The sequence below is a fragment of the Carcharodon carcharias genome, chromosome 19 (genome assembly GCF_017639515.1).
Source record: "Carcharodon carcharias isolate sCarCar2 chromosome 19, sCarCar2.pri, whole genome shotgun sequence".
Lineage (NCBI taxonomy): Eukaryota > Metazoa > Chordata > Chondrichthyes > Lamniformes > Lamnidae > Carcharodon > Carcharodon carcharias.
In genome coordinates this window covers 213647-236144 of record NC_054485.1, presented here as the reverse complement: position 1 = coordinate 236144, position 22498 = coordinate 213647, and the positions used below count along the sequence as shown (strand labels likewise).

Genomic DNA, 22498 nt, shown 5'->3' with positions numbered 1-22498 from the left:
ACCCCTGCCCATCTCCTCTCCCCCTCCCCCTGCCCATCTCCTCTCCCCCTCCCCCTGCCCATCTCCTCTCCCCCTCCCCCTGCCCATCTCCTCTCCCCCTCCCCCTGCCCATCTCCTCTCCCCCTCCCCTGCCCATCTCCTCTCCCCCTCCCCTGCCCATCTCCTCTCCCCCTCCCCCTGCCCATCTCCTCTCCCCCTCCCCCTGCCCATCTCCTCTCCCCCTCCCACTGCCCATCTCCTCTCCCCCTGCCCCTGCCCATCTCCTCTCCCCCTGCCCCTGCCCATCTCCTCTCCCCCTGCCCCTGCCCATCTCCTCTCCCCCTCCCCCTGCCCATCTCCTCTCCCCCTCCCCCTGCCCATCTCCTCTCCCCCTGCCCCTGCCCATCTCCTCTCCCCCTGCCCCTGCCCATTTCCTCTCCCCCTGCCCCTGCCCATCTCCTCTCCCCCTCCCCCTGCCCATCTCCTCTCCCCCTCCCCCTGCCCATCTCCTCTCCGCCTCCCCCTGCCCATCTCCTCTCCGCCTCCCCCTCCCCATCTCCTCACCCCCACCCGATCTCCTCACCCACTCCCCCTCCCCATCTCCTCACCCCCTCCTCCTCCCCCTCTCCTCACCCCTGCCCCCTCCCCATCTCCTCACCCCCGCCCCCTCCCCGTCTCCTCACCCCCGCCCCCTGCCCCTCCCCGTCTCCTCACCCCCGCCCACTCCCCATCACTTCACCCCCGCCCCCTCTCAGCCCCGCCACCTCCCACTCTCTTCATCCCCGCCCCCTCCCCATCTCCTCGCCCCCTCCCCATCTCCTCGCCCCCTCCCCATCTCCTCGCCCCCTCCCCCTCCCCATCTCCTCGCCCCCTGCCCATCTCCTCGCCCCCTCCCCCTCCCCATCTTCTCGCCTCCTCCCCCTCCCCATCTTCTCGCCTCCTCCCCCTCCCCATCTTCTCGCCTCCTCCCCCTCCCCATCTTCTCGCCTCCTCCCCCTCCCCATCTTCTCGCCTCCTCCCCCTCCCCATCTTCTCGCCTCCTCCCCCTCCCCATCTTCTCGCCTCCTCCCCCTCCCCATCTTCTCGCCTCCTCCCCCTCCCCATCTTCTCGCCTCCTCCCCCTCCCCATCTTCTCGCCTCCTCCCCCTCCCCATCTTCTCGCCTCCTCCCCCTCTCCACCTCCATGCCCCCGCCCCCTCCCCACCTCCTCACCCCCTCCCCATCTCCCCCTCCCCATCTCCTCACCCTCTCCCCATCTCCCCATCCCCATCTCCTCACCCCCTCCCCAACTCCTCACCCCCTGCCCATCTCCTCTCCACCTCCCCCTGCCCATCTCCTCTCCCCCTCCCCCTGCCCATCTCCTCTCCCCCTGCCCATCTCCTCTCCCCCTCCCCCTGCCCATCTCCTCTCCCCCTCCCCCTGCCCATCTCCTCTCCCCCTCCCCCTGCCCATCTCCTCGCCCCCTCCCCCTCCCCATCTTCTCGCCCCCTCCCCCTTCCCATCTTCTCGCCCCCTCCCCCTCCCCATCTTCTCGCCCCCTCCCCATCTTCTCGCCTCCTCCCCCTCCCCATCTTCTCGCCTCCTCCCCCTCCCCATCTCCTCGCCCCCTCCCCCTTCCCATCTCCTCGCCCCCTCCCCCTCCCCATCTTCTCGCCCCCTCCCCATCTTCTCGCCTCCTCCCCCTCCCCATCTTCTCGCCTCCTCCCCCTCCCCATCTTCTCGCCTCCTCCCCCTCCCCATCTTCTCGCCTCCTCCCCCTCCCCATCTTCTCGCCTCCTCCCCCTCCCCATCTTCTCGCCTCCTCCCCCTCCCCATCTCTCGCCTCCTCCCCCTCCCCATCTTCTCGCCTCCTCCCCCTCCCCATCTTCTCGCCTCCTCCCCCTCCCCATCTTCTCGCCTCCTCCCCCTCCCCATCTTCTCGCCTCCTCCCCCTCCCCATCTTCTCGCCTCCTCCCCCTCTCCACCTCCATGCCCCCGCCCCCTCCCCACCTCCTCACCCCCTCCCCATCTCCCCCTCCCCATCTCCTCACCCCCTCCCCAACTCCTCACCCCCTGCCCATCTCCTCTCCACCTCCCCCTGCCCATCTCCTCTCCCCCTCCCCCTGCCCATCTCCTCTCCCCCTCCCCCTGCCCATCTCCTCTCCCCCTGCCCATCTCCTCTCCCCCTCCCCCTGCCCATCTCCTCTCCCCCTCCCCCTGCCCATCTCCTCTCCCCCTCCCCCTGCCCATCTCCTCGCCCCCTCCCCCTGCCCATCTCCTCGCCCCCTGCCCATCACCTCGCCCCCTGCCCATCTCCTCTTCCCCCTCCCCCTGCCCATCTCCTCGCCCCTCCCCCTGCCCATCTCCCCCTCTCCACTTCCTCCTCCCCATCTCCTCACGCCCTCCCCCTCCCCTCCTCCCCTCACCCCCTCCCCCTCCCCATCTCCCCACCCTCTCCCCATCTCCTCACCCCCTCCCCATCCCATCTTCTCAAACCCGCCCCTCCCTAGCTTCTCACCCCCTCCCCTTCTCCTCACCCCCTCCCCATCTCCTCACTCCCTCCCGCCTCTCCTCACCCCCGCCCCCTCTCCAACTCCCCGGCCCGCTCCCCTTCTCCCCTGCCCCGCCCTCTCCCCATCTCCTCACCCCCTCCCCATCTCCTCATCTCCTCTCCCCCTGCCCATCTCCTCTCCCCCTGCCCATCTCCTCTCCCCCTCCCCATCTCCTCTCCCCCTCCCCATCTCCACTCCCCCTCCCCATCTCCACTCCCCCTCCCCATCTCCACTCCCCCTCCCCATCTCCACTCCCCCTCCCCATCTCCACTCCCCCTCCCCATCTCCCCCTCTCCACCTCGCCATCTCCTCCTCTACACCTCGCCATCTCCCCCTCTCCACCTCCCCATCGCCCCCTCCCCATCTCCTCATCCCCCCTCCCCATCTCCTCTCCCCCTCCCCATCTCCTCACCCCCTCCCCAGCTCCACACCACCTCCCCAGCTCCACACCACCTCCCCATCTCCCCACCCGCAGCCCCACCCCATCTCCCCTTCTCCTCACCCCCGCCCCATCACCACCCCATCTCCTCAAACCCGCCCCTCCCCAGCTTCTCACCCCCTCCCCGTCACCTCAACCCCGCCCCATCCCCTTCCTCTCACCCCCTCCCCATCTCCTCACCCCCTCCCCCCTCTCCTCACCCGCGCCCCCCTCTCCTCACCCGCGCCCCCTCCCCATCTCCCCCCCGCCCCCTCCCCATCTCCTCACCCCCGTCCCCTGCCCCTCCGCATCTCCTCACCCCCGCCCACTGCCTCTACCCGTCTCCTCACCCCCGCCTCTCCCCGTCTCCTCACCCCCGCCCCCTCCCAGTCTCCTCACCCCCGTCCCCTCACCGTCTCCTCATCCCCGTCCCCTCACCGTCTCCTCATCCCCGTCCCCTCCCCTCCCGATCTCCTCACCCCCTCCCACTCCCCATCTCCTCACCCCCTCCCCATCTCCTCGCCCCCTCCCCATCTCCTCGCCCCCTCCCCCTCCCCATCTCCTCGCCCCCTCCCCCTCCCCATCTCCTCGCCCCCTCCCCCTCCCCATCTCCTCGCCCCCTCCCCCTCCCCATCTCCTCGCCCCCTCCCCCTCCCCATCTCCTCGCCCCTTCCCCCTCCCCATCTCCTCGCCCCCTCCCCCTCCCCATCTCCTCGCCCCCTCCCCCTCCCCATCTTCTCGCCCCCTCCCCCTCCCCATCTTCTCGCCCCCTCCCCCTCCCCATCTTCTCGCCCCCTCCCCATCTTCTCGCCTCCTCCCCCTCCCCATCTTCTCGCCTCCTCCCCCTCCCCATCTCCTCGCCCCCTCCCCCTTCCCATCTTCTCGCCCCCTCCCCCTCCCCATCTTCTCGCCCCCTCCCCATCTTCTCGCCTCCTCCCCCTCCCCATCTTCTCGCCTCCTCCCCCTCCCCATCTCCTCGCCCCCTCCCCCTTCCCATCTTCTCGCCCCCTCCCCCTTCCCATCTTCTCGCCCCCTCCCCCTTCCCATCTCCTCGCCCCCTCCCCCTTCCCATCTCCTCACCCCCTCCCACTCCCCATCTCCTCACTCCCTCCCCATCTCCTCGCCCCCTCCCCATCTCCTCGCCCCCTCCCCATCTCCTCGCCCCCTCCCCATCTCCTCGCCCCCTCCCCCTCCCCATCTCCTCGCCCCCTCCCCCTCCCCATCTCCTCGCCCCCTCCCCACCTCCTCACCCCCCTCCCCATCTCCCCCTCCCCATCTCCTCACCCTCTCCCCATCCCCATCTCCTCACCCTCTCCCCATCCCCATCTCCTCACCCTCTCCCCATCCCCATCTCCTCACCCTCTCCCCATCCCCATCTCCTCACCCCCTCCCCATCCCCATCTCCTCACCCCCTGCCCATCCCCATCTCCTCACCCCCTGCCCATCTCCTCTCCACCTCCCCCTGCCCATCTCCTCTCCCCCTCCCCCTGCCCATCTCCTCTCCCCCTGCCCATCTCCTCTCCCCCTGCCCATCACCTCGCCCCCTGCCCATCTCCTCTTCCCCCTCCCCCTGCCCATCTCCTCGCCCCTCCCCCTGCCCATCTCCCCCTCTCCACCTCCTCCTCCCCATCTCCTCACGCCCTCCCCCTCCCCTCCTCCCCTCACCCCCTCCCCATCTCCCCACCCTCTCCCCATCTCCTCACCCACACCCCCACCCCATCTCCCCTTCTCCTCACCCCCTCCCCATCCCATCTTCTCAAACCCGCCCCTCCCTAGCTTCTCACTCCCTCCCCTTCTCCTCACCCCCTCCCCATCTCCTCACTCCCTCCCGCCTCTCCTCACCCCCGCCCCCTCTCCATCTCCCCGGGCCGCTCCCCTTCTCCCCTGCCCCGCCCTCTCCCCATCTCCTCACCCCCTCCCCATCTCCTCATCTCCTCACCCCCTCCCCATCTCCTCATCTCCTCACCCCCTCCCCATCTCCTCATTCCCGCCCCCTCCACATCTCCCCTTCCCCTCACCCCCTCCCCATCACCACGCCATCTCCTCAAACCCGCCCCTCCCCAGCTTCTCACCCCCTCCCCCCTCTCCTCATCCCCGCCCCCTCCCCATCTCCTCACCCGCGCCCTCTCCCCATCTCCCCCCCGCCCCCTCCCCATCTCCTCACCCCCGTCCCCTGCCCCTCCGCATCTCCTCACCCCCGCCCACTGCCTCTACCCGTCTCCTCACCCACGCCCCTCCCCGTCTCCTCACCCCCGCCCCCTCCGTCTCCTCACCCCCGTACCCTCACCGTCTCCTCATCCCCGCCCCCTCCCCATCTCCTCGCCCCCTCCCCATCTCCTCGCCCCCTCCCCATCTCCTCGCCCCCTCCCCCTCCCCATCTCCTCGCCCCCTCCCCCTCCCCATCTCCTCGCCCCCTCCCCCTCCCCATCTCCTCGCCCCCTCCCCCTCCCCATCTCCTCGCCCCCTCCCCCTCCCCATCTCCTCGCCCCCTCCCCCTCCCCATCTCCTCGCCCCCTCCCCCTCCCCATCTCCTCGCCCCCTCCCCCTCCCCATCTTCTCGCCCCCCTCCCCATCTTCTCGCCTCCTCCCCCTCCCCATCTTCTCGCCTCCTCCCCCTCCCCATCTTCTCGCCTCCTCCCCCTCCCCATCTTCTCACCTCCTCCCCCTCCCCATCTTCTCGCCTCCTCCCCCTCCCCATCTTCTCGCCTCCTCCCCCTCCCCATCTTCTCGCCTCCTCCCCCTCCCCATCTTCTCGCCTCCTCCCCCTCTCCACCTCCATGCCCCCGCCCCCTCCCCACCTCCTCACCCCCTCCCCATCTCCCCCTCCCCATCTCCTCACCCTCTCCCCATCCCCATCTCCTCACCCCCTCCCCAACTCCTCACCCCCTGCCCATCTCCTCTCCCCCTCCCCCTGCCCATCTCCTCTCCCCCTCCCCATCTCCTCTCCCCCTCCCCATCTCCTCTCCCCCTCCCCCTGCCCATCACCTCGCCCCCTCCCCCTGCCCATCACCTCGCCCCCTGCCCATCACCTCGCCCCCTGCCCATCACCTCGCCCCCTGCCCATCTCCTCGCCCCTCCCCCTGCCCATCTCCTCTTCCCCCTCCCCCTGCCCATCTCCTCGCCCCTCCCCCTGCCCATCTCCTCGCCCCTCCCCCTGCCCATCTCCTCGCCCCTCCCCCTGCCCATCTCCTCGCCCCTCCCCCTGCCCATCTCCTCGCCCCTCCCCCTGCCCATCTCCCCCTCTCCACCTCCTCCTCCCCATCTCCTCACGCCCTCCCCCTCCTCTCCTCCCCTCACCCCCTCCCCCTCCCCATCTCCCCACCCTCTCCCCATCTCCTCACCCCCACCCCATCTCCTCACGCCCTCCCCCTCCCCTCCTCCCCTCACCCCCTCCCCCTCCCCATCTCCCCACCCTCTCCCCATCTCCTCACCCACACCCCCACCCCATCTCCCCTTCTCCTCACCCCCTCCCCATCCCATCTTCTCAAACCCGCCCCTCCCTAGCTTCTCACCCCCTCCCCTTCTCCTCACCCCCCTCCCCATCTCCTCACTCCCTCCCGCCTCTCCTCACCCCCGCCCCCTCTCCATCTCCCCGGCCCGCTCCCCTTCTCCCCTGCCCCGCCCTCTCCCCATCTCCTCACCCCCTCCCCATCTCCATCTCCCTGCCATCTCCTCTCCCCCTGCCCATCTCCTCTCCCCCTCCCATCTCCTCTCCCCCTCCCCATCTCCTCTCCCCCTCCCCATCTCCTCTCCCCCTCCCCATCTCCTCTCCCCCTCCCCATCTCCTCACCCCCTCCCCATCTCCTCACTCCCTCCCGCCTCTCCTCACCCCCGCCCCCTCTCCATCTCCCCGGCCCGCTCCCCTTCTCCACTGCCCCGCCCTCTCCCCATCTCCTCACCCCCTCCCCATCTCCACTCCCCCTCCCCATCTCCACTCCCCCTCCCCATCTCCCCCTCTCCACCTCGCCATCTCCTCCTCTACACCTCGCCATCTCCCCCTCTCCACCTCCCCATCGCCCCCTCCCCATCTCCTCATCCCCCCTCCGCATCTCCTCTCCCCCTCCCCATCTCCTCACCCCCTCCCCATCTCCTCAGCCCCTCCCCATCTCCTCACCCCCTCCCCAGCTCCACACCACCTCCCCATCTCCCCACCCGCAGCCCCACCCCATCTCCCCTTCTCCTCACCCCCGCCCCATCACCACCCCATCTCCTCAAACCCGCCCCTCCCCAGCTTCTCACCCCCTCCCCGTCACCTCAACCCCGCCCCATCCCCTTCTTCTCACCCCCTCCCCATCTCCTCACCCCCTCCCCCCTCTCCTCACCCGCGCCCCCCTCTCCTCACCCGCGCCCCCCTCTCCTCACCCGCGCCCCCTCCCCATCTCCCCCCCGCCCCCTCCCCATCTCCTCACCCGCGCCCCCTCCCCATCTCCCCCCCGCCCCCTCCCCATCTCCTCACCGCCGTCCCCTGCCCCTCCGCATCTCCTCACCCCCGCCCACGGCCTCTACCCTTCTCCTCACCCCCTCTCCATCACCACCCCATCTCCTCAAACCCGCCCCTCCCCATCTCCCCCTCCCCATCTCCCCCGCCCCGCCCCCTCCCCATCTCCCCCGCCCCACCACGACCCCATCTCCTCACCCCCGCCCCCTCTCCTCACCCCCGCCCCCTCCCCATCTCCTCACCCCCGCCCCGTCCCCATCTCCTCACCCCCGCCCCCTCCCCATCTCCTCACCCCCGACCCTCCCCCTCTCCTCAGCCCCGCCCCCTCTCCTCAGCCCCGCCCCCTCCCCCTCTCCTCAGCCCCGCCCCCTCTCCTCACCCCTGCCCCCTCCCCATCTCCTCACCCCCGACCCTCCCCATCTCCTCAGCCCCGCCCCCTCCCCCTCTCCTCAGCCCCGCCCCCTCCCCCTCTCCTCAGCCCTGCCCCCTCTCCTCACCCCTGCCCCCGCCCCATCTCCTCACCCCCGACCCTCCCCATCTCCTCACCCCCGCCCCTCCCCATCTCCTCACCCCCGCCCCATCTCCTCACCCCCGCCCCATCTCCTCACCCCCGCCCCTCCCCTTCTCCTCACCCCCCGCCCCTCCCCATCTCCTCACCCCCGCCCCCTCCCCGTCTCCTCACCCCCGCCCCCTGCCCCTCCCCGTTTCCTCAACCCCGCCCCCTGCCCCTCCCCGTCTCCTCAACCCCGCCCCCTGCCCCTCCCCGTCTCCTCATCCCCACCCCCTCCCCTCAGCCCATCTCCCTCCCCATCCCCTCGCTCCCTCTCCTCCCCATCCCCTCGCTCCCTCTCCTCCTCCCTCGCTCCCTCTCCTCCCCCTCGCTCCCTCTCCTCCTCCCTCGCTCCCTCTCCTCCCCATCCCCTCGCTCCCTCTCCTCCCCATCCCCTCGCTCCCTCTCCTCCCCATCCCCTCGCTCCCTCTCCTCCCCATCCCCTCGCTCCCTCTCCTCCCCATCCCCTCGCTCCCTCTCCTCCCCATCCCCTCGCTTCCCTCTCCTCCCCATCCCCTCGCTCCCTCTCCTCCCATCCCCTCGCTCCCTCTCCTCCCCATCCCCTCGCTCCCTCTCCTCCCCATCCCCTCGCTCCCTCTCCTCCCCATCCCCCTCGCTCCCTCTCCTCCCCATCCCCTCGCTCCCTCTCCTCCCCATCCCCTCGCTCCCTCTCCTCCCCATCCCCTCGCTCCCTCTCCTCCCCATCCCCTCGCTCCCTCTCCTCCCCATCCCCTCGCTCCCTCTCCTCCCCATCCCCTCGCTCCCTCTCCTCCCCATCCCCTCGCTCCCTCTCCTCCCCATCCCCTCGCTCCCTCTCCTCCCCATCCCCTCGCTCCCTCTCCTCCCCATCCCCTCGCTCCCTCTCCTCCCCATCCCCTCGCTCCCTCTCCTCCCCATCCCCTCGCTCCCTCTCCTCCCCATCCCCTCGCTCCCTCTCCTCCCCATCCCCTCGCTCCCTCTCCTCCCCATCCCCTCGCTCCCTCTCCTCCCCATCCCCTCGCTCCCTCTCCTCCCCATCCCCTCGCTCCCTCTCCTCCCCATCTCCTCGCTCCCTCTCCTCCCCATCTCCTCGCTCCCTCTCCTCCCCATCTCCTCGCTCCCTCTCCTCCCCATCTCCTCGCTCCCTCTCCTCCCCATCTCCTCGCTCCCTCTCCTCCCCATCTCCTCGCTCCCTCTCCTCCCCATCTCCTCGCTCCCTCTCCTCCCCATCTCCTCGCTCCCTCTCGTCCCCATCTCCTCGCTCCCTCTCCTCCCCATCTCCTCGCTCCCTCTCGTCCCCATCTCCTCGCTCCCTCTCCTCCCCATCTCCTCGCTCCCTCTCCTCCCCATCTCCTCGCTCCCTCTCCTCCCCATCTCCTCGCTCCCTCCCCTCCCCATCTCCTCACTCCCTCTCCTCCCCATCTCCTCACTCCCTCTCCTCTCCACCTCCTCTCCCCCTGCCCATCTCCTCTCCCCCTCCCCCTGCCCATCTCCTCTCCCCCTCCCCCTGCCCATCTCCTCTCCCCCTCTCCATCTCCTCACCCCCTCTCCACCTCCCCATCTCCTCACCCCCTCTCCACCTCCCCATCTCCTCACCCCCTCTCCACCTCCCCATCTCCTCACCCCCTCCCCCTCCCCATCTCCTCACCCCCTCCCCATCTCCCCATTTCCTCCTCCTCCCCCCACCCCCTCCCCCTCTCCTCACCCCCTCCCCATCTCCTCACCCGCACCCCCACCCCATCTCCCCTTCTCCTCAACCCCTCCCCATCACCACCCCATCTCCTCAAACCCGCCCCTCCCCAACTTCTCACCCACTCCCCCTCTCCTCACCCCCACCCCCTCCCCCCTCTCCTCATCCCCGCCCCCTCCCCATCTCCTCACCCCTGCCCACGCCCCAACTCTCCCGCACCCTCCCCAACTCCCCCGCCCCCTCCCCAGCTCCTCACCCCCTTCCCCTCCTCATCTCCTCATCCCCACCCCGTCACCCGCTCCCCATCTCCCCAACCACTCACCCCCTCCCCACCCGCTCACCCCCTCCCCATCACCCCATCCCCTCCCCATCACCCCACCCCCTCCCCATCACCCCATCCGCACCCCCACCGCATCTCCCCTTCTCCTCACCCCCTCTCCATCACCACCCCATCTCCTCAAACCCGCCCCCTCCCCATCTCCCCCTCCCCCTCCCCATCTCCCCCGCCCCGCCCCCTCCCCATCTCCCCCCGCCCCACCACGTCCCCATCTCCTCACCCCCGCCCCCTCTCCTCACCCCCGCCCCCTCTCCTCACCCCCGCCCCCTCCCCTCACCCCCGACCCCTCCCCATCTCCTCACCCCCGCCCCCTCCCCATCTCCTCACCCCCGCCCCCTCCCCATCTCCTCACCCCCCCTCCCCATCTCCTCACCCCCCCTCCCCATCTCCTCACCCCCTCCTCCTCCCCATCTCCTCACCCCCTCCTCCTCCCCATCTCCTCACCCCCGCCCCCTCCCCATCTCCTCACGCCCGCCCCCTCCCCATCTCCTCACGCCCGCCCCCTCCCCATCTCCTCACCCCCGCCCCCTCCCCATCTCCTCACCCCCGCCCCCTCCCCATCTCCTCAGCCCCGCCCCCTCCCCCTCTCCTCAGCCCCGCCCCCTCCCCCTCTCCTCAGCCCCGCCCCCTCCCCGTCTCCTCACCCCCGCCCCCTCCCCGTCTCCTCAAGCCCGCCCCCTGCCCCTCCCCGTCTCCTCAAGCCCGCCCCCTGCCCCTCCCCGTCTCCTCAACCCCGCCCCCTGCCCCTCCCCGTCTCCTCCACCCCGCCCCCTGCCCCTCCCCGTCTCCTCAACCCCGCCCCCTGCCCCTCCCCGTCTCCTCAACCCCGCCCCCTGCCCCTCCCCGTCTCCTCATCCCCACCCCCTCCCCCTCCCCTCAGCCCATCTCCCTCCCCCTCCCCTCACTCCCTCTCCTCCCCATCCCCTCACTCCCTCTCCTCCCCATCCCCTCACTCCCTCTCCTCCCCATCCCCTCACTCCCTCTCCTCCCCATCCCCTCACTCCCTCTCCTCCCCATCCCCTCACTCCCTCTCCTCCCCATCCCCTCACTCCCTCTCCTCCCCATCCCCTCACTCCCTCTCCTCCCCATCCCCTCACTCCCTCTCCTCCCCATCTCCTCACTCCCTCTCCTCCCCATCTCCTCACTCCCTCTCCTCCCCATCTCCTCACTCCCTCTCCTCCCCATCTCCTCACTCCCTCTCCTCCCCATCTCCTCACTCCCTCCCCTCCCCATCTCCTCACTCCCTCTCCTCCCCATCTCCTCACTCCCTCTCCTCCCCACCTCCTCACTCCCTCTCCTCCCCACCCCCTCCCCCTCCTCACCTCCTCCCTATCTCCTCACCCCCTCCACATCTCCCCCTCACCCCCTCACCATCTCCCCCTCACACCCCCCCATCTCCCCCTCCCCCCATCTCCCCTCCCCCTCCCCCCATCTCCTCTCCCCCTCCCCCCCATCTCCATCTCCCCCTCCCCCCCATCTCCATCTCCCCCTCCCCCCCATCTCCTCTCCCCCTCCCCCCCATCTCCATCTCCCCCTCCCCCCCATCTCCATCTCCCCCTCCCCCCCATCTCCATCTCCCCCTCCCCCCCATCTCCTCACCCCCTCCCCCCATCTCCTCACCCCCTCCGCCTCCATCTCCTCTCCCCCTGCCCATCTCCTCTCCCCCTCCACATCTCCTCACCCCCACCACCTCATCTCCTCACCCCCTCCCCCTCCTCATCTCCTCACCCCCTCCCCCTCCTCATCTCCTCACCCCCTCCCCCTCCTCATCTCCTCACCCCCTCCCCATTTCCTCACCCCCTCCCCATCTCCCCCTTCCCCACATCTCCCCCTTCCCCCCTCCCCCATTTCCTCTCCCCCCCCCATTTCCTCCCCCCTCCCCCCCATTTCCTCACCCCCTCCCCCCCATTTCCTCACCCCCTCCCCCTCTCCATCTCCTCTCCCCCTCCATCTCCTCTCCCCCTCCATCTCCTCTCCCCCTCCCCATCTCCTCTCCCCCTCCCCATCTCCTCTTCCCCTCCCCATCTCCTCTTCCCCTCCCCATCTCCTCTTCCCCTCCCCATCTCCCCACCCCCTCCCCCTCTCCCCATCTCCTCACCCCCTCCATCTCCTCTCCCCCTCCCCCACCGCCCCCTCCCCATCTCCCCCGCCCCGCCCCCTCCCCATCTCCTCACCCCCGCCCCATCTCCTCACCCTCTCCCCATCTCCCCCTCCCCATCTCCCCCTCACCCCCTCCCCATCTCCCCCTCCCCCCAATCTCCTCTCCCCCTCCCCCCAATCTCCTCTCCCCCTCCCCCCAATCTCCTCTCCCCCCCATCTCCTCTCCCCCTCCCCCCCATCTCCTCTCCCCCTCCCCCCATCTCCTCACCCCCTCCCCCCATCTCCTCTCCCCCTCCCCATCCCCTCTCCTCACCCCCTCCCCATCTCCTCACCCTCTCCCCCTCCATCTCCCCCGCCCCCTCCCCATCTCCCCCACCCCGCCCCCTCCCCATCTCCTCACCCCCGCCCCATCCCCATCTCCTCACCCCCGCCCCCGCCCCTCCGCGTCTCCTCACCCCCGCACCCTCCCCGTCTCCTCAACCCCGCCCCCTGCCCCTCCCCGTCTCCTCAACCCCGCCCCTGCCCCTCCCCGTCTCCTCAACCCCGCCCCTGCCCCTCCCCGTCTCCTCAACCCCGCCCCCTGCCCCTCCCCGTCTCCTCATCCCCGCCCCCTGCCCCTCCCCGTCTCCTCATCCCCACCCCCTCCCCCTCCCCCTCCCCTCAGCCCATCTCCCTCCCCATCTCCTCACTCCCTCTCCTCCCCATCTCCTCACTCCCTCTCCTCCCCATCTCCTCACTCCCTCTCCTCCCCATCTCCTCACTCCCTCTCCTCCCTCCCTCTCCTCCCCATCTCCTCGCTCCCTCTCCTCCCCCCTCCTCCTCCTCGCCCCCTCCCCCTCCTCACCTCCTCCCCATCTCCTCACCCCCTCCCCCCCATCTCCTCACCCCCTCCCCCCCATCTCCTCACCCCCTCCCCCCCATCTCCCCACCCCCTCCCCCCCATCTCCCCACCCCCTCCCCCCATCTCCTCACCCCCTCCCCTTCCATCTCCTCTTCCCTTCCCTTCTCCTCTCCCCCACCCCCTCCTCATCTCCTCACCCCCACCCCCTCCTCATCTCCTCACCCCCACCCCCTCCTCATCTCCTCACCCCCACCCCCTCCTCATCTCCTCACCCCCCACCCCCTCATCTCCTCACCCCCACCCCCTCATCTCCTCACCCCCTCCCCCTCCCCCTCCCCATCTCTCCCTCACCCCCTCCCCCATCTCCCCACCCCCTCCCCCATCTCCTCTCCCCCCCATCTCCTCACCCCCTCCCCATCTCCTCACCCCCTTCCCTTCCATCTCCTCTTCCCCTTCCCATCTCCTCTCCCCCACCCCCTCCTCACCCCCACCCCCTCATCTCCTCACCCCCTCCCCATCTCCTCTCCCCCTCCCCCTCCCCATCTACCCTCCCCCTCTCCTCTCCACCTCCCCCTCCATCTCCTCTCCCCCTCTCCTCTCCCCCTCCCCTCACCCCCTCCCCCTCTCCTCTCCTCCTCCCCCTCTCCTCTCCTCCTCCCCCTCTCCTCTCCTCTTCCCCTCCCCATCTCCCCCACCCCCCCATCTCCTTCTCCCCCACCCCCCCATCTCCTTCTCCCCCACCCCCCCATCTCCTTCTCCCCCACCCCCCCATCTCCTTCTCCCCCTCCCCATCTCCTCACCCCCACCCGTTCCCCGGACAGTCACTCGGCAGCTCCTCTGGCCTCAGTTCCCGAGTCGGACTCAGTTCCCCGGGGCCGGAGGTGTCTCGCTCACCCATATCGATGATGATGTTGTTGTTGTTGTCGGCGCCGCTCCGCTTTTCCAGAACCAGCTCCGCCGCTAAGATGGTGCCCGGCGGACGGAAGCCGGTTGGTCCTCGCGCTGCCGCAAACCCCGCGCGCGCGTTCCTCAAACCTGCCGCCGCCTCGCGCCTCGCGCCCCGCGCCCCGCGCCTCGCGCCCTCAGCCCAGTGCAGACCAACACCAACACCAACACGTCAGGGGGTCACCAGAACCGCCGCTTCTGTCACAGTTTATCTCTATTTTCAAAGAATGGAGACCAGGGTAAGAGAGGAAAATAATAATATGGGAAATGAGTCGGGAGAGAGAAAAAAATCCTCAGAATGCACAGAAAAACAAGACCAGATGTTACAAAGACAACTAAAGGCTCTGTATCTGACTGCGCGGAGCATTCATAACAAGCAAATTATTAGTGCACATTGAAGTAAATAAATATAATCTAATAGCCATTACAGAGACCTGGATGCAGGAGGGCAAGTATGGGGGCGCTGAATATGGAGGGGTATATAACCTTCAAGAAGAATAGGAAGCTATGTAAAGGTGGAGGGGTAGCTCTGTTAATCAAGGATGGTCTTATCTCAGGAAGGATGTGCTGGCCCTGGAGAGGGTCCAGAGGAGGTTCACCAGAACAATCCCAGGAATGAAAGGCTTAACATATGAGGAACGTTTGAGGACTCTGGGTCTATACTCGATGGAGTTTAGAAGGATGAGGGGGGATCTGACTGAAACTTACAGAATACTGAAAGGCCTGGATAGAGTGGATGTGGGGAAGATGTTTCCATTAGTAGGAGAGACTAGGACCCGAGGGCACAGCCTCAGAGTCAAGGGAAGACCTTTTAGAACAGAGATGAGGAGAAACTTCTTTAGCCAGAGAGTGGTGAATCTATGGAATTCATTGCCACAGAAGGCTGTGGAGGCCAGGTCATTGAGTGTATTTAAGTCCAAGATAGATAGGTTCTTGATTGGTAAGAGGGTCAAAGGTTACAGGGAGAAGGTGGGAGAATGGGGTTGGGAAACTTATCAGCCATGATTGAATGGCGGAGCAGACTCGATGGGCCGAATGGCCGAATTTTTGGTCTTATGATCTATTGTGCAAAAGTTAGTGATCAGCTTGGTCCAGGAGATCAGGACGTAGAATGGGTTTGGGTGGAGATGAGGAATAGTAGGGGGAATTAGACACTAGTGGGAGTGGTCTGCAGGCCCCCTAACAGTAACCACAATGTAAGACAATATATTCAAGAAGAAATATTGGGTATTAGTGGTAAAGGGACGGCAATAATCATGGGTGATTTTAATCTACATATAAACTGGAAAAATCAGATTGGCAGTAGTAGCTTGGATGAGGAGTTCGTAGAATGCTTTCAAGATAGTTTCTTAGAGCAGCATGTTCTGAAGCCAACTGGAGAGCAGGTTATATTAGACTTGGTATTGTGTAATGTGACAGGATTAATTAATGACCTCAGAGTGAAGGCACCCCTAAGTAGCAGCAACCACAATATGATTGAATTTTACATCCAGTTTGAAAGGGAGAAGAGTGGGTCTAAGAATAGTATCATAAACTTAAATAAGGGCAGTTATGTGGGCGTGAAAGCTGAGTTCACTGAAGTGAACTGGGATACTAGGCTAGAGAATAGATCAATGGAGAAGCAGTGGCACACATTTAAGGAGATATTTCAGAATACGCAGAATAAGTTTTTTCCTACTATAAAGAAAAATTCTAAAGGGAGGATCCACCATTCATGGTTAACGAAAGAAGTTAACAAAAGCATCAAACTTAAGGAAAAAGCATGTAACTGTGCAAAGAAGACTGGCAGGTCAGATGATTAGTCAAAATATAAAGAACAGTAGAGAATAACTGAAAGGTTAATCAGGAGAAATCAGGAATATGAGAGGAAGCAAACTAGAAATATAAAAACAGCTGGCAAGAGTTTCTACAGGTATTTAAAAAGGAAAAGAGTAAGTAAAGTGAGTAAAACAAAAACAGAATTACCTGGAAAAACTCAGCAGGTCTGGCAGCATCGGCGGAGAAGAAAAGAGTTGACGTTTCGAGTCCTCATGACCCTTCGACAGAACTTGAGTTCGAGTCCAGGAAAGAGCTGAAATATAAGCTGGTTTAAGGTGTGTGTGTGGGGGGCGGAGAGATAGAGAGACAGAGAGGTGGAGGGGGTTGGTGTGGTTGTAGCGACAAACAAGCAGTGATAGAAGCAGAATATCAAAAGATGTCAACAACAATAGTACAATAGAACACATAGGTGTTAAAGATAAAGTTGGTGATATTATCTAAACGAATGTGCTAATTAAGAATGGATGGTAGGGCACTCAAGGTATAGCTCTAGTGGGTTTTTTTTTTTTTTATTTTATATAATGGAAATAGGTGGGAAAAGGAAAATCTTTATAATTTATTGGGAAAAAAAAGAGAAGGGGGAAACAGAAAGGGGGTGAGGATGGGGGAGGGGACTCACGACCTAAAGTTGTTGAATTCAATATTCAGTCCGGAAGGCTGTAAAGTCCCTAGTCGGAAGATGAGGTGTTGTTCCTCCAGTTTGCGTTGGGCTTCACTGGAACAATGCAGCAAGCCAAGGACAGACATGTGGGCAAGAGAGCAGGGTGGAGTGTTAAAATGGCAAGCGACAGGGAGGTTTGGGTCATTCTTGCGGACAGACCGCAGGTGTTCTGCAAAGCGGTCGCCCAGTTTACGTTTGGTCTCTCCAATGTAGAGGAGACCACATTGGGAGCAACGAATGCAGTAGACTAAGTTGGGGGAAATGCAAGTGAAATGCTGCTTCACTTGAAAGGAGTGTTTGGGTCCTTGGACGGTGAGGAGAGAGGAAGTGAAGGGGCAGGTGTTGCATCTTTTGCGTGGGCAAGGGGTTGTGCCATAGGAGGGGGTTGAGGAGTAGGGGGTGATGGAGGAGTGGACCAGGGTGTCCCGGAGGGAGCGATCCCTACGGAATGCCGATAAGGGGGGTGAAGGGAAGATGTGTTTGGTAGTGGCATCATGCTGGAGTTGGCGGAAATGGCGGAGGATGATCCTTTGAATGCGGAGGCTGGTGGGGTGATAAGTGAGGACAAGGGGGACCCTATCATGTTTCTGGGAGGGAGGAGAAGGAGTGAGGGCGGATGCGCGGGAGATGGGCCGGACACGGTTGAGGGCCCTGTCAACGACCGTGGGTGGAAAACCTCGGTTAAGGAAGAAGGAGGACATGTCAGAGGAACTGTTTTTGAATGTAGCATCATCGGAACAGATGCGACGGAGGCGAAGGAACTGAGAGAATGGGATGGAGTCCTTACAGGAAGTGGGGTGTGAGGAGCTGTAGTCGAGATAGCTGTGGGTGTCGGTGGGTTTGTAATGGATATTGGTGGACAGTCTATCACCAGAGATTGAGACAGAGAGGTCAAGGAAGGGAAGGGAAGTGTCAGAGATGGACCACGTGAAAATGATGGAGGGGTGGAGATTGGAAGCAAAATTAATAAATTTTTCCAAGTCCTGACGAGAGCATGAAGCAGCACCGAAATAATCATCGATGTACCGGAGAAAGAGTTGTGGAAGGGGGCCGGAGTAGGACTGCAACAAGGAATGTTCCACATACCCCATAAAGAGACAGGCATAGCTGGGGCCCATGCGGGTACCCATAGCCACACCTTTTATTTGGAGGAAGTGAGAGGAGTTGAAGGAGAAATTGTTCAGCGTGAGAACAAGTTCAGCCAGACGGAGGAGAGTAGTGGTGGATGGGGATTGTTCGGGCCTCTGTTCGAGGAAGAAGCTAAGGGCCCTCAGACCATCCTGGTGGGGGATGGAGGTGTAGAGGGATTGGACGTCCATGGTGAAGAGGAAGCGGTAGGGGCCAGGGAACTGGAAATTGTTGATGTGACGTAAGGTGTCAGAGGAATCACGGATGTAGGTGGGAAGGGCCTGGACAAGGGGAGAGAGAAGGGAGTCAAGATAACGAGAAATGAGTTCTGTGGGGCAGGAGCAAGCTGAGACGATCGGTCTACCGGGGCAGTTCTGTTTGTGGATTTTGGGTAGGAGATAGAAGCGGGCCGTCCGAGGTTGGGCAACTATCAGGTTGGAAGCTGTGGGAGGGAGATCCCCAGAGGAGATGAGGTCAGTGACAGTCCTGGAAACAATGGCTTGATGTTCAGTGGTGGGGTCATGGTCCAGGGAGAGGTAGGAGGAAGTGTCTGCGAGTTGACGCTCAGCCTCCGCGTGGTAGAGGTCAGTGCGCCAGACAACAACAGCACCACCCTTGTCAGCGGGTTTGATGACAATGTCAGGGTTGGACCTGAGAGAATGGAGTGCAGTAAGTTCAGAGAGAGACAGGTTAGAATGGGTGAGAGGAGCAGAGAAATTGAGACGACTAATGTCGCGCCGACAGTTCTCAATGAAAAGATCGAGAGAAGGTAGGAATCCAGAGGGAGGGGTCCAGGTGGAGGGAGAATATTGAAGATGGGTAAAAGGATCCGTTGAACTGGGAGAGGACTCCTGCCCAAAGAAGTGAGCCCGGAGACGAAGACGGCGGAAGAAGAGTTCAGTATCATGCCGAGCCCGAAATTCATTGAGGTGAGGGCGTAAGGGTATGAAACTAAGTCCTTTGCTGAGCACTGAACGTTCAGCATCGGAGAGGGGAAGGTCAGGGGGTATAGTGAATACACGGCTGGGGTTGGGATTGGAAGATGGGGTGGGGACGGAGGGACAGGCAGGGGTGGAGGGTCCTAGATGGGTGTTGGTGTCGATGAGTTGTTGGAGCTTGCGTTCCTTAGCACTTGAGAGAAAGAGAAAAAGTTTCTTGTTGAGGCGTCGGATGAGCCGAAGGATAAAATGAAACTGGGGGCACGCGCAGCTTTGAAAAAGGGTACGGCGGTGCTGCTGGAGGGAGAGGTCGAGTGTGTTCATATGGCGGCGCATGGCACTGAGAGTGGATTTCAGAATGTGACGGGAACAGCAGTCCGAGAAACGTTTTATGTCCCGGAGATACCTGTAATCCTGGGTGGGTTCGAAACATGAGGGGTGGAATTTCAGTTGAAATCCATGTGGGGTAAGTCGGAGACGGAGACAGTCACTGAGAAAGGAGATATGGCTGTGAAAGCGGGTTTTAGTAAACACCTTGTCAAACACTAGGAGAGAAATGGAAAGCAATGAAGGTGAACAAGGCAACAGAGAAATCCGGAAATCTTGTCGCAGAGAGGAACAGAACTTCTTCAAGGAGGTAGGCATTTCTTGAAGAGCAGTGGCAGTCAATTAAACACAGAGATAAAAACAAAAAAACTGCGGATGCTGGAAATCCAAAACAAAAACAGAATTACCTGGAAAAACTCAGCAGGTCTGGCAGCATCGGCGGAGAAGAAAAGAGTTGACGTTTCGAGTCCTCATGACCCTTCGACAGAACTTGAGTTCGAGTCCAGGAAAGAGCTGAAATATAAGCTGGTTTAAGGTGTGTGTGTGGGGGGCGGAGAGATAGAGAGACAGAGAGGTGGAGGGGGTTGGTGTGGTTGTAGCGACAAACAAGCAGTGATAGAAGCAGAATATCAAAAGATGTCAACAACAATAGTACAATAGAACACATAGGTGTTAAAGATAAAGTTGGTGATATTATCTAAACGAATGTGCTAATTAAGAATGGATGGTAGGGCACTCAAGGTATAGCTCTAGTGGGTTTTTTTTTTTTTTTTATTTTATATAATGGAAATAGGTGGGAAAAGGAAAATCTTTATAATTTATTGGGAAAAAAAAGAGAAGGGGGAAACAGAAAGGGGGTGAGGATGGGGGAGGGGACTCACGACCTAAAGTTGTTGAATTCAATATTCAGTCCGGAAGGCTGTAAAGTCCCTAGTCGGAAGATGAGGTGTTGTTCCTCCAGTTTGCGTTGGGCTTCACTGGAACAATGCAGCAAGCCAAGGACAGACATGTGGGCAAGAGAGCAGGGTGGAGTGTTAAAATGGCAAGCGACAGGGAGGTTTGGGTCATTCTTGCGGACAGACCGCAGGTGTTCTGCAAAGCGGTCGCCCAGTTTACGTTTGGTCTCTCCAATGTAGAGGAGACCACATTGGGAGCAACGAATGCAGTAGACTAAGTTGGGGGAAATGCAAGTGAAATGCTGCTTCACTTGAAAGGAGTGTTTGGGTCCTTGGACGGTGAGGAGAGAGGAAGTGAAGGGGCAGGTGTTGCATCTTTTGCGTGGGCAAGGGGTTGTGCCATAGGAGGGGGTTGAGGAGTAGGGGGTGATGGAGGAGTGGACCAGGGTGTCCCGGAGGGAGCGATCCCTACGGAATGCCGATAAGGGGGGTGAAGGGAAGATGTGTTTGGTAGTGGCATCATGCTGGAGTTGGCGGAAATGGCGGAGGATGATCCTTTGAATGCGGAGGCTGGTGGGGTGATAAGTGAGGACAAGGGGGACCCTATCATGTTTCTGGGAGGGAGGAGAAGGAGTGAGGGCGGATGCGCGGGAGATGGGCCGGACACGGTTGAGGGCCCTGTCAACGACCGTGGGTGGAAAACCTCGGTTAAGGAAGAAGGAGGACATGTCAGAGGAACTGTTTTTGAATGTAGCATCATCGGAACAGATGCGACGGAGGCGAAGGAACTGAGAGAATGGGATGGAGTCCTTACAGGAAGTGGGGTGTGAGGAGCTGTAGTCGAGATAGCTGTGGGTGTCGGTGGGTTTGTAATGGATATTGGTGGACAGTCTATCACCAGAGATTGAGACAGAGAGGTCAAGGAAGGGAAGGGAAGTGTCAGAGATGGACCACGTGAAAATGATGGAGGGGTGGAGATTGGAAGCAAAATTAATAAATTTTTCCAAGTCCTGACGAGAGCATGAAGCAGCACCGAAATAATCATCGATGTACCGGAGAAAGAGTTGTGGAAGGGGGCCGGAGTAGGACTGCAACAAGGAATGTTCCACATACCCCATAAAGAGACAGGCATAGCTGGGGCCCATGCGGGTACCCATAGCCACACCTTTTATTTGGAGGAAGTGAGAGGAGTTGAAGGAGAAATTGTTCAGCGTGAGAACAAGTTCAGCCAGACGGAGGAGAGTAGTGGTGGATGGGGATTGTTCGGGCCTCTGTTCGAGGAAGAAGCTAAGGGCCCTCAGACCATCCTGGTGGGGGATGGAGGTGTAGAGGGATTGGACGTCCATGGTGAAGAGGAAGCGGTAGGGGCCAGGGAACTGGAAATTGTTGATGTGACGTAAGGTGTCAGAGGAATCACGGATGTAGGTGGGAAGGGCCTGGACAAGGGGAGAGAGAAGGGAGTCAAGATAACGAGAAATGAGTTCTGTGGGGCAGGAGCAAGCTGAGACGATCGGTCTACCGGGGCAGTTCTGTTTGTGGATTTTGGGTAGGAGATAGAAGCGGGCCGTCCGAGGTTGGGCAACTATCAGGTTGGAAGCTGTGGGAGGGAGATCCCCAGAGGAGATGAGGTCAGTGACAGTCCTGGAAACAATGGCTTGATGTTCAGTGGTGGGGTCATGGTCCAGGGAGAGGTAGGAGGAAGTGTCTGCGAGTTGACGCTCAGCCTCCGCGTGGTAGAGGTCAGTGCGCCAGACAACAACAGCACCACCCTTGTCAGCGGGTTTGATGACAATGTCAGGGTTGGACCTGAGAGAATGGAGTGCAGTAAGTTCAGAGAGAGACAGGTTAGAATGGGTGAGAGGAGCAGAGAAATTGAGACGACTAATGTCGCGCCGACAGTTCTCAATGAAAAGATCGAGAGAAGGTAGGAATCCAGAGGGAGGGGTCCAGGTGGAGGGAGAATATTGAAGATGGGTAAAAGGATCCGTTGAACTGGGAGAGGACTCCTGCCCAAAGAAGTGAGCCCGGAGACGAAGACGGCGGAAGAAGAGTTCAGTATCATGCCGAGCCCGAAATTCATTGAGGTGAGGGCGTAAGGGTATGAAACTAAGTCCTTTGCTGAGCACTGAACGTTCAGCATCGGAGAGGGGAAGGTCAGGGGGTATAGTGAATACACGGCTGGGGTTGGGATTGGAAGATGGGGTGGGGACGGAGGGACAGGCAGGGGTGGAGGGTCCTAGATGGGTGTTGGTGTCGATGAGTTGTTGGAGCTTGCGTTCCTTAGCACTTGAGAGAAAGAGAAAAAGTTTCTTGTTGAGGCGTCGGATGAGCCGAAGGATAAAATGAAACTGGGGGCACGCGCAGCTTTGAAAAAGGGTACGGCGGTGCTGCTGGAGGGAGAGGTCGAGTGTGTTCATATGGCGGCGCATGGCACTGAGAGTGGATTTCAGAATGTGACGGGAACAGCAGTCCGAGAAACGTTTTATGTCCCGGAGATACCTGTAATCCTGGGTGGGTTCGAAACATGAGGGGTGGAATTTCAGTTGAAATCCATGTGGGGTAAGTCGGAGACGGAGACAGTCACTGAGAAAGGAGATATGGCTGTGAAAGCGGGTTTTAGTAAACACCTTGTCAAACACTAGGAGAGAAATGGAAAGCAATGAAGGTGAACAAGGCAACAGAGAAATCCGGAAATCTTGTCGCAGAGAGGAACAGAACTTCTTCAAGGAGGTAGGCATTTCTTGAAGAGCAGTGGCAGTCAATTAAACACAGAGATAAAAACAAAAAAACTGCGGATGCTGGAAATCCAAAACAAAAACAGAATTACCTGGAAAAACTCAGCAGGTCTGGCAGCATCGGCGGAGAAGAAAAGAGTTGACGTTTCGAGTCCTCATGACCCTTCGACAGAACTTGAGTTCGAGT

The 22498-nt window shown here is 62.4% G+C and overlaps 1 protein-coding gene across 2 annotated transcripts in view; it reads right to left on the bottom strand.

Annotated features, from left to right (window-relative positions):
- Nucleotides 1–13857, bottom strand: part of LOC121291470 (importin subunit alpha-7) — a 154844-nt gene extending 140987 nt beyond the window's left edge. For both annotated transcript variants that reach the window (XM_041212696.1, XM_041212697.1), the window contains exon 1: nucleotides 13758–13857. In XM_041212696.1, the coding sequence (XP_041068630.1) occupies nucleotides 13758–13761 (4 nt within the window). In that variant the 5' untranslated portion in view covers nucleotides 13762–13857. The remainder of the gene's footprint in view (nucleotides 1–13757) is intronic.
- Nucleotides 13858–22498: the final 8641 nt, after the last annotated feature.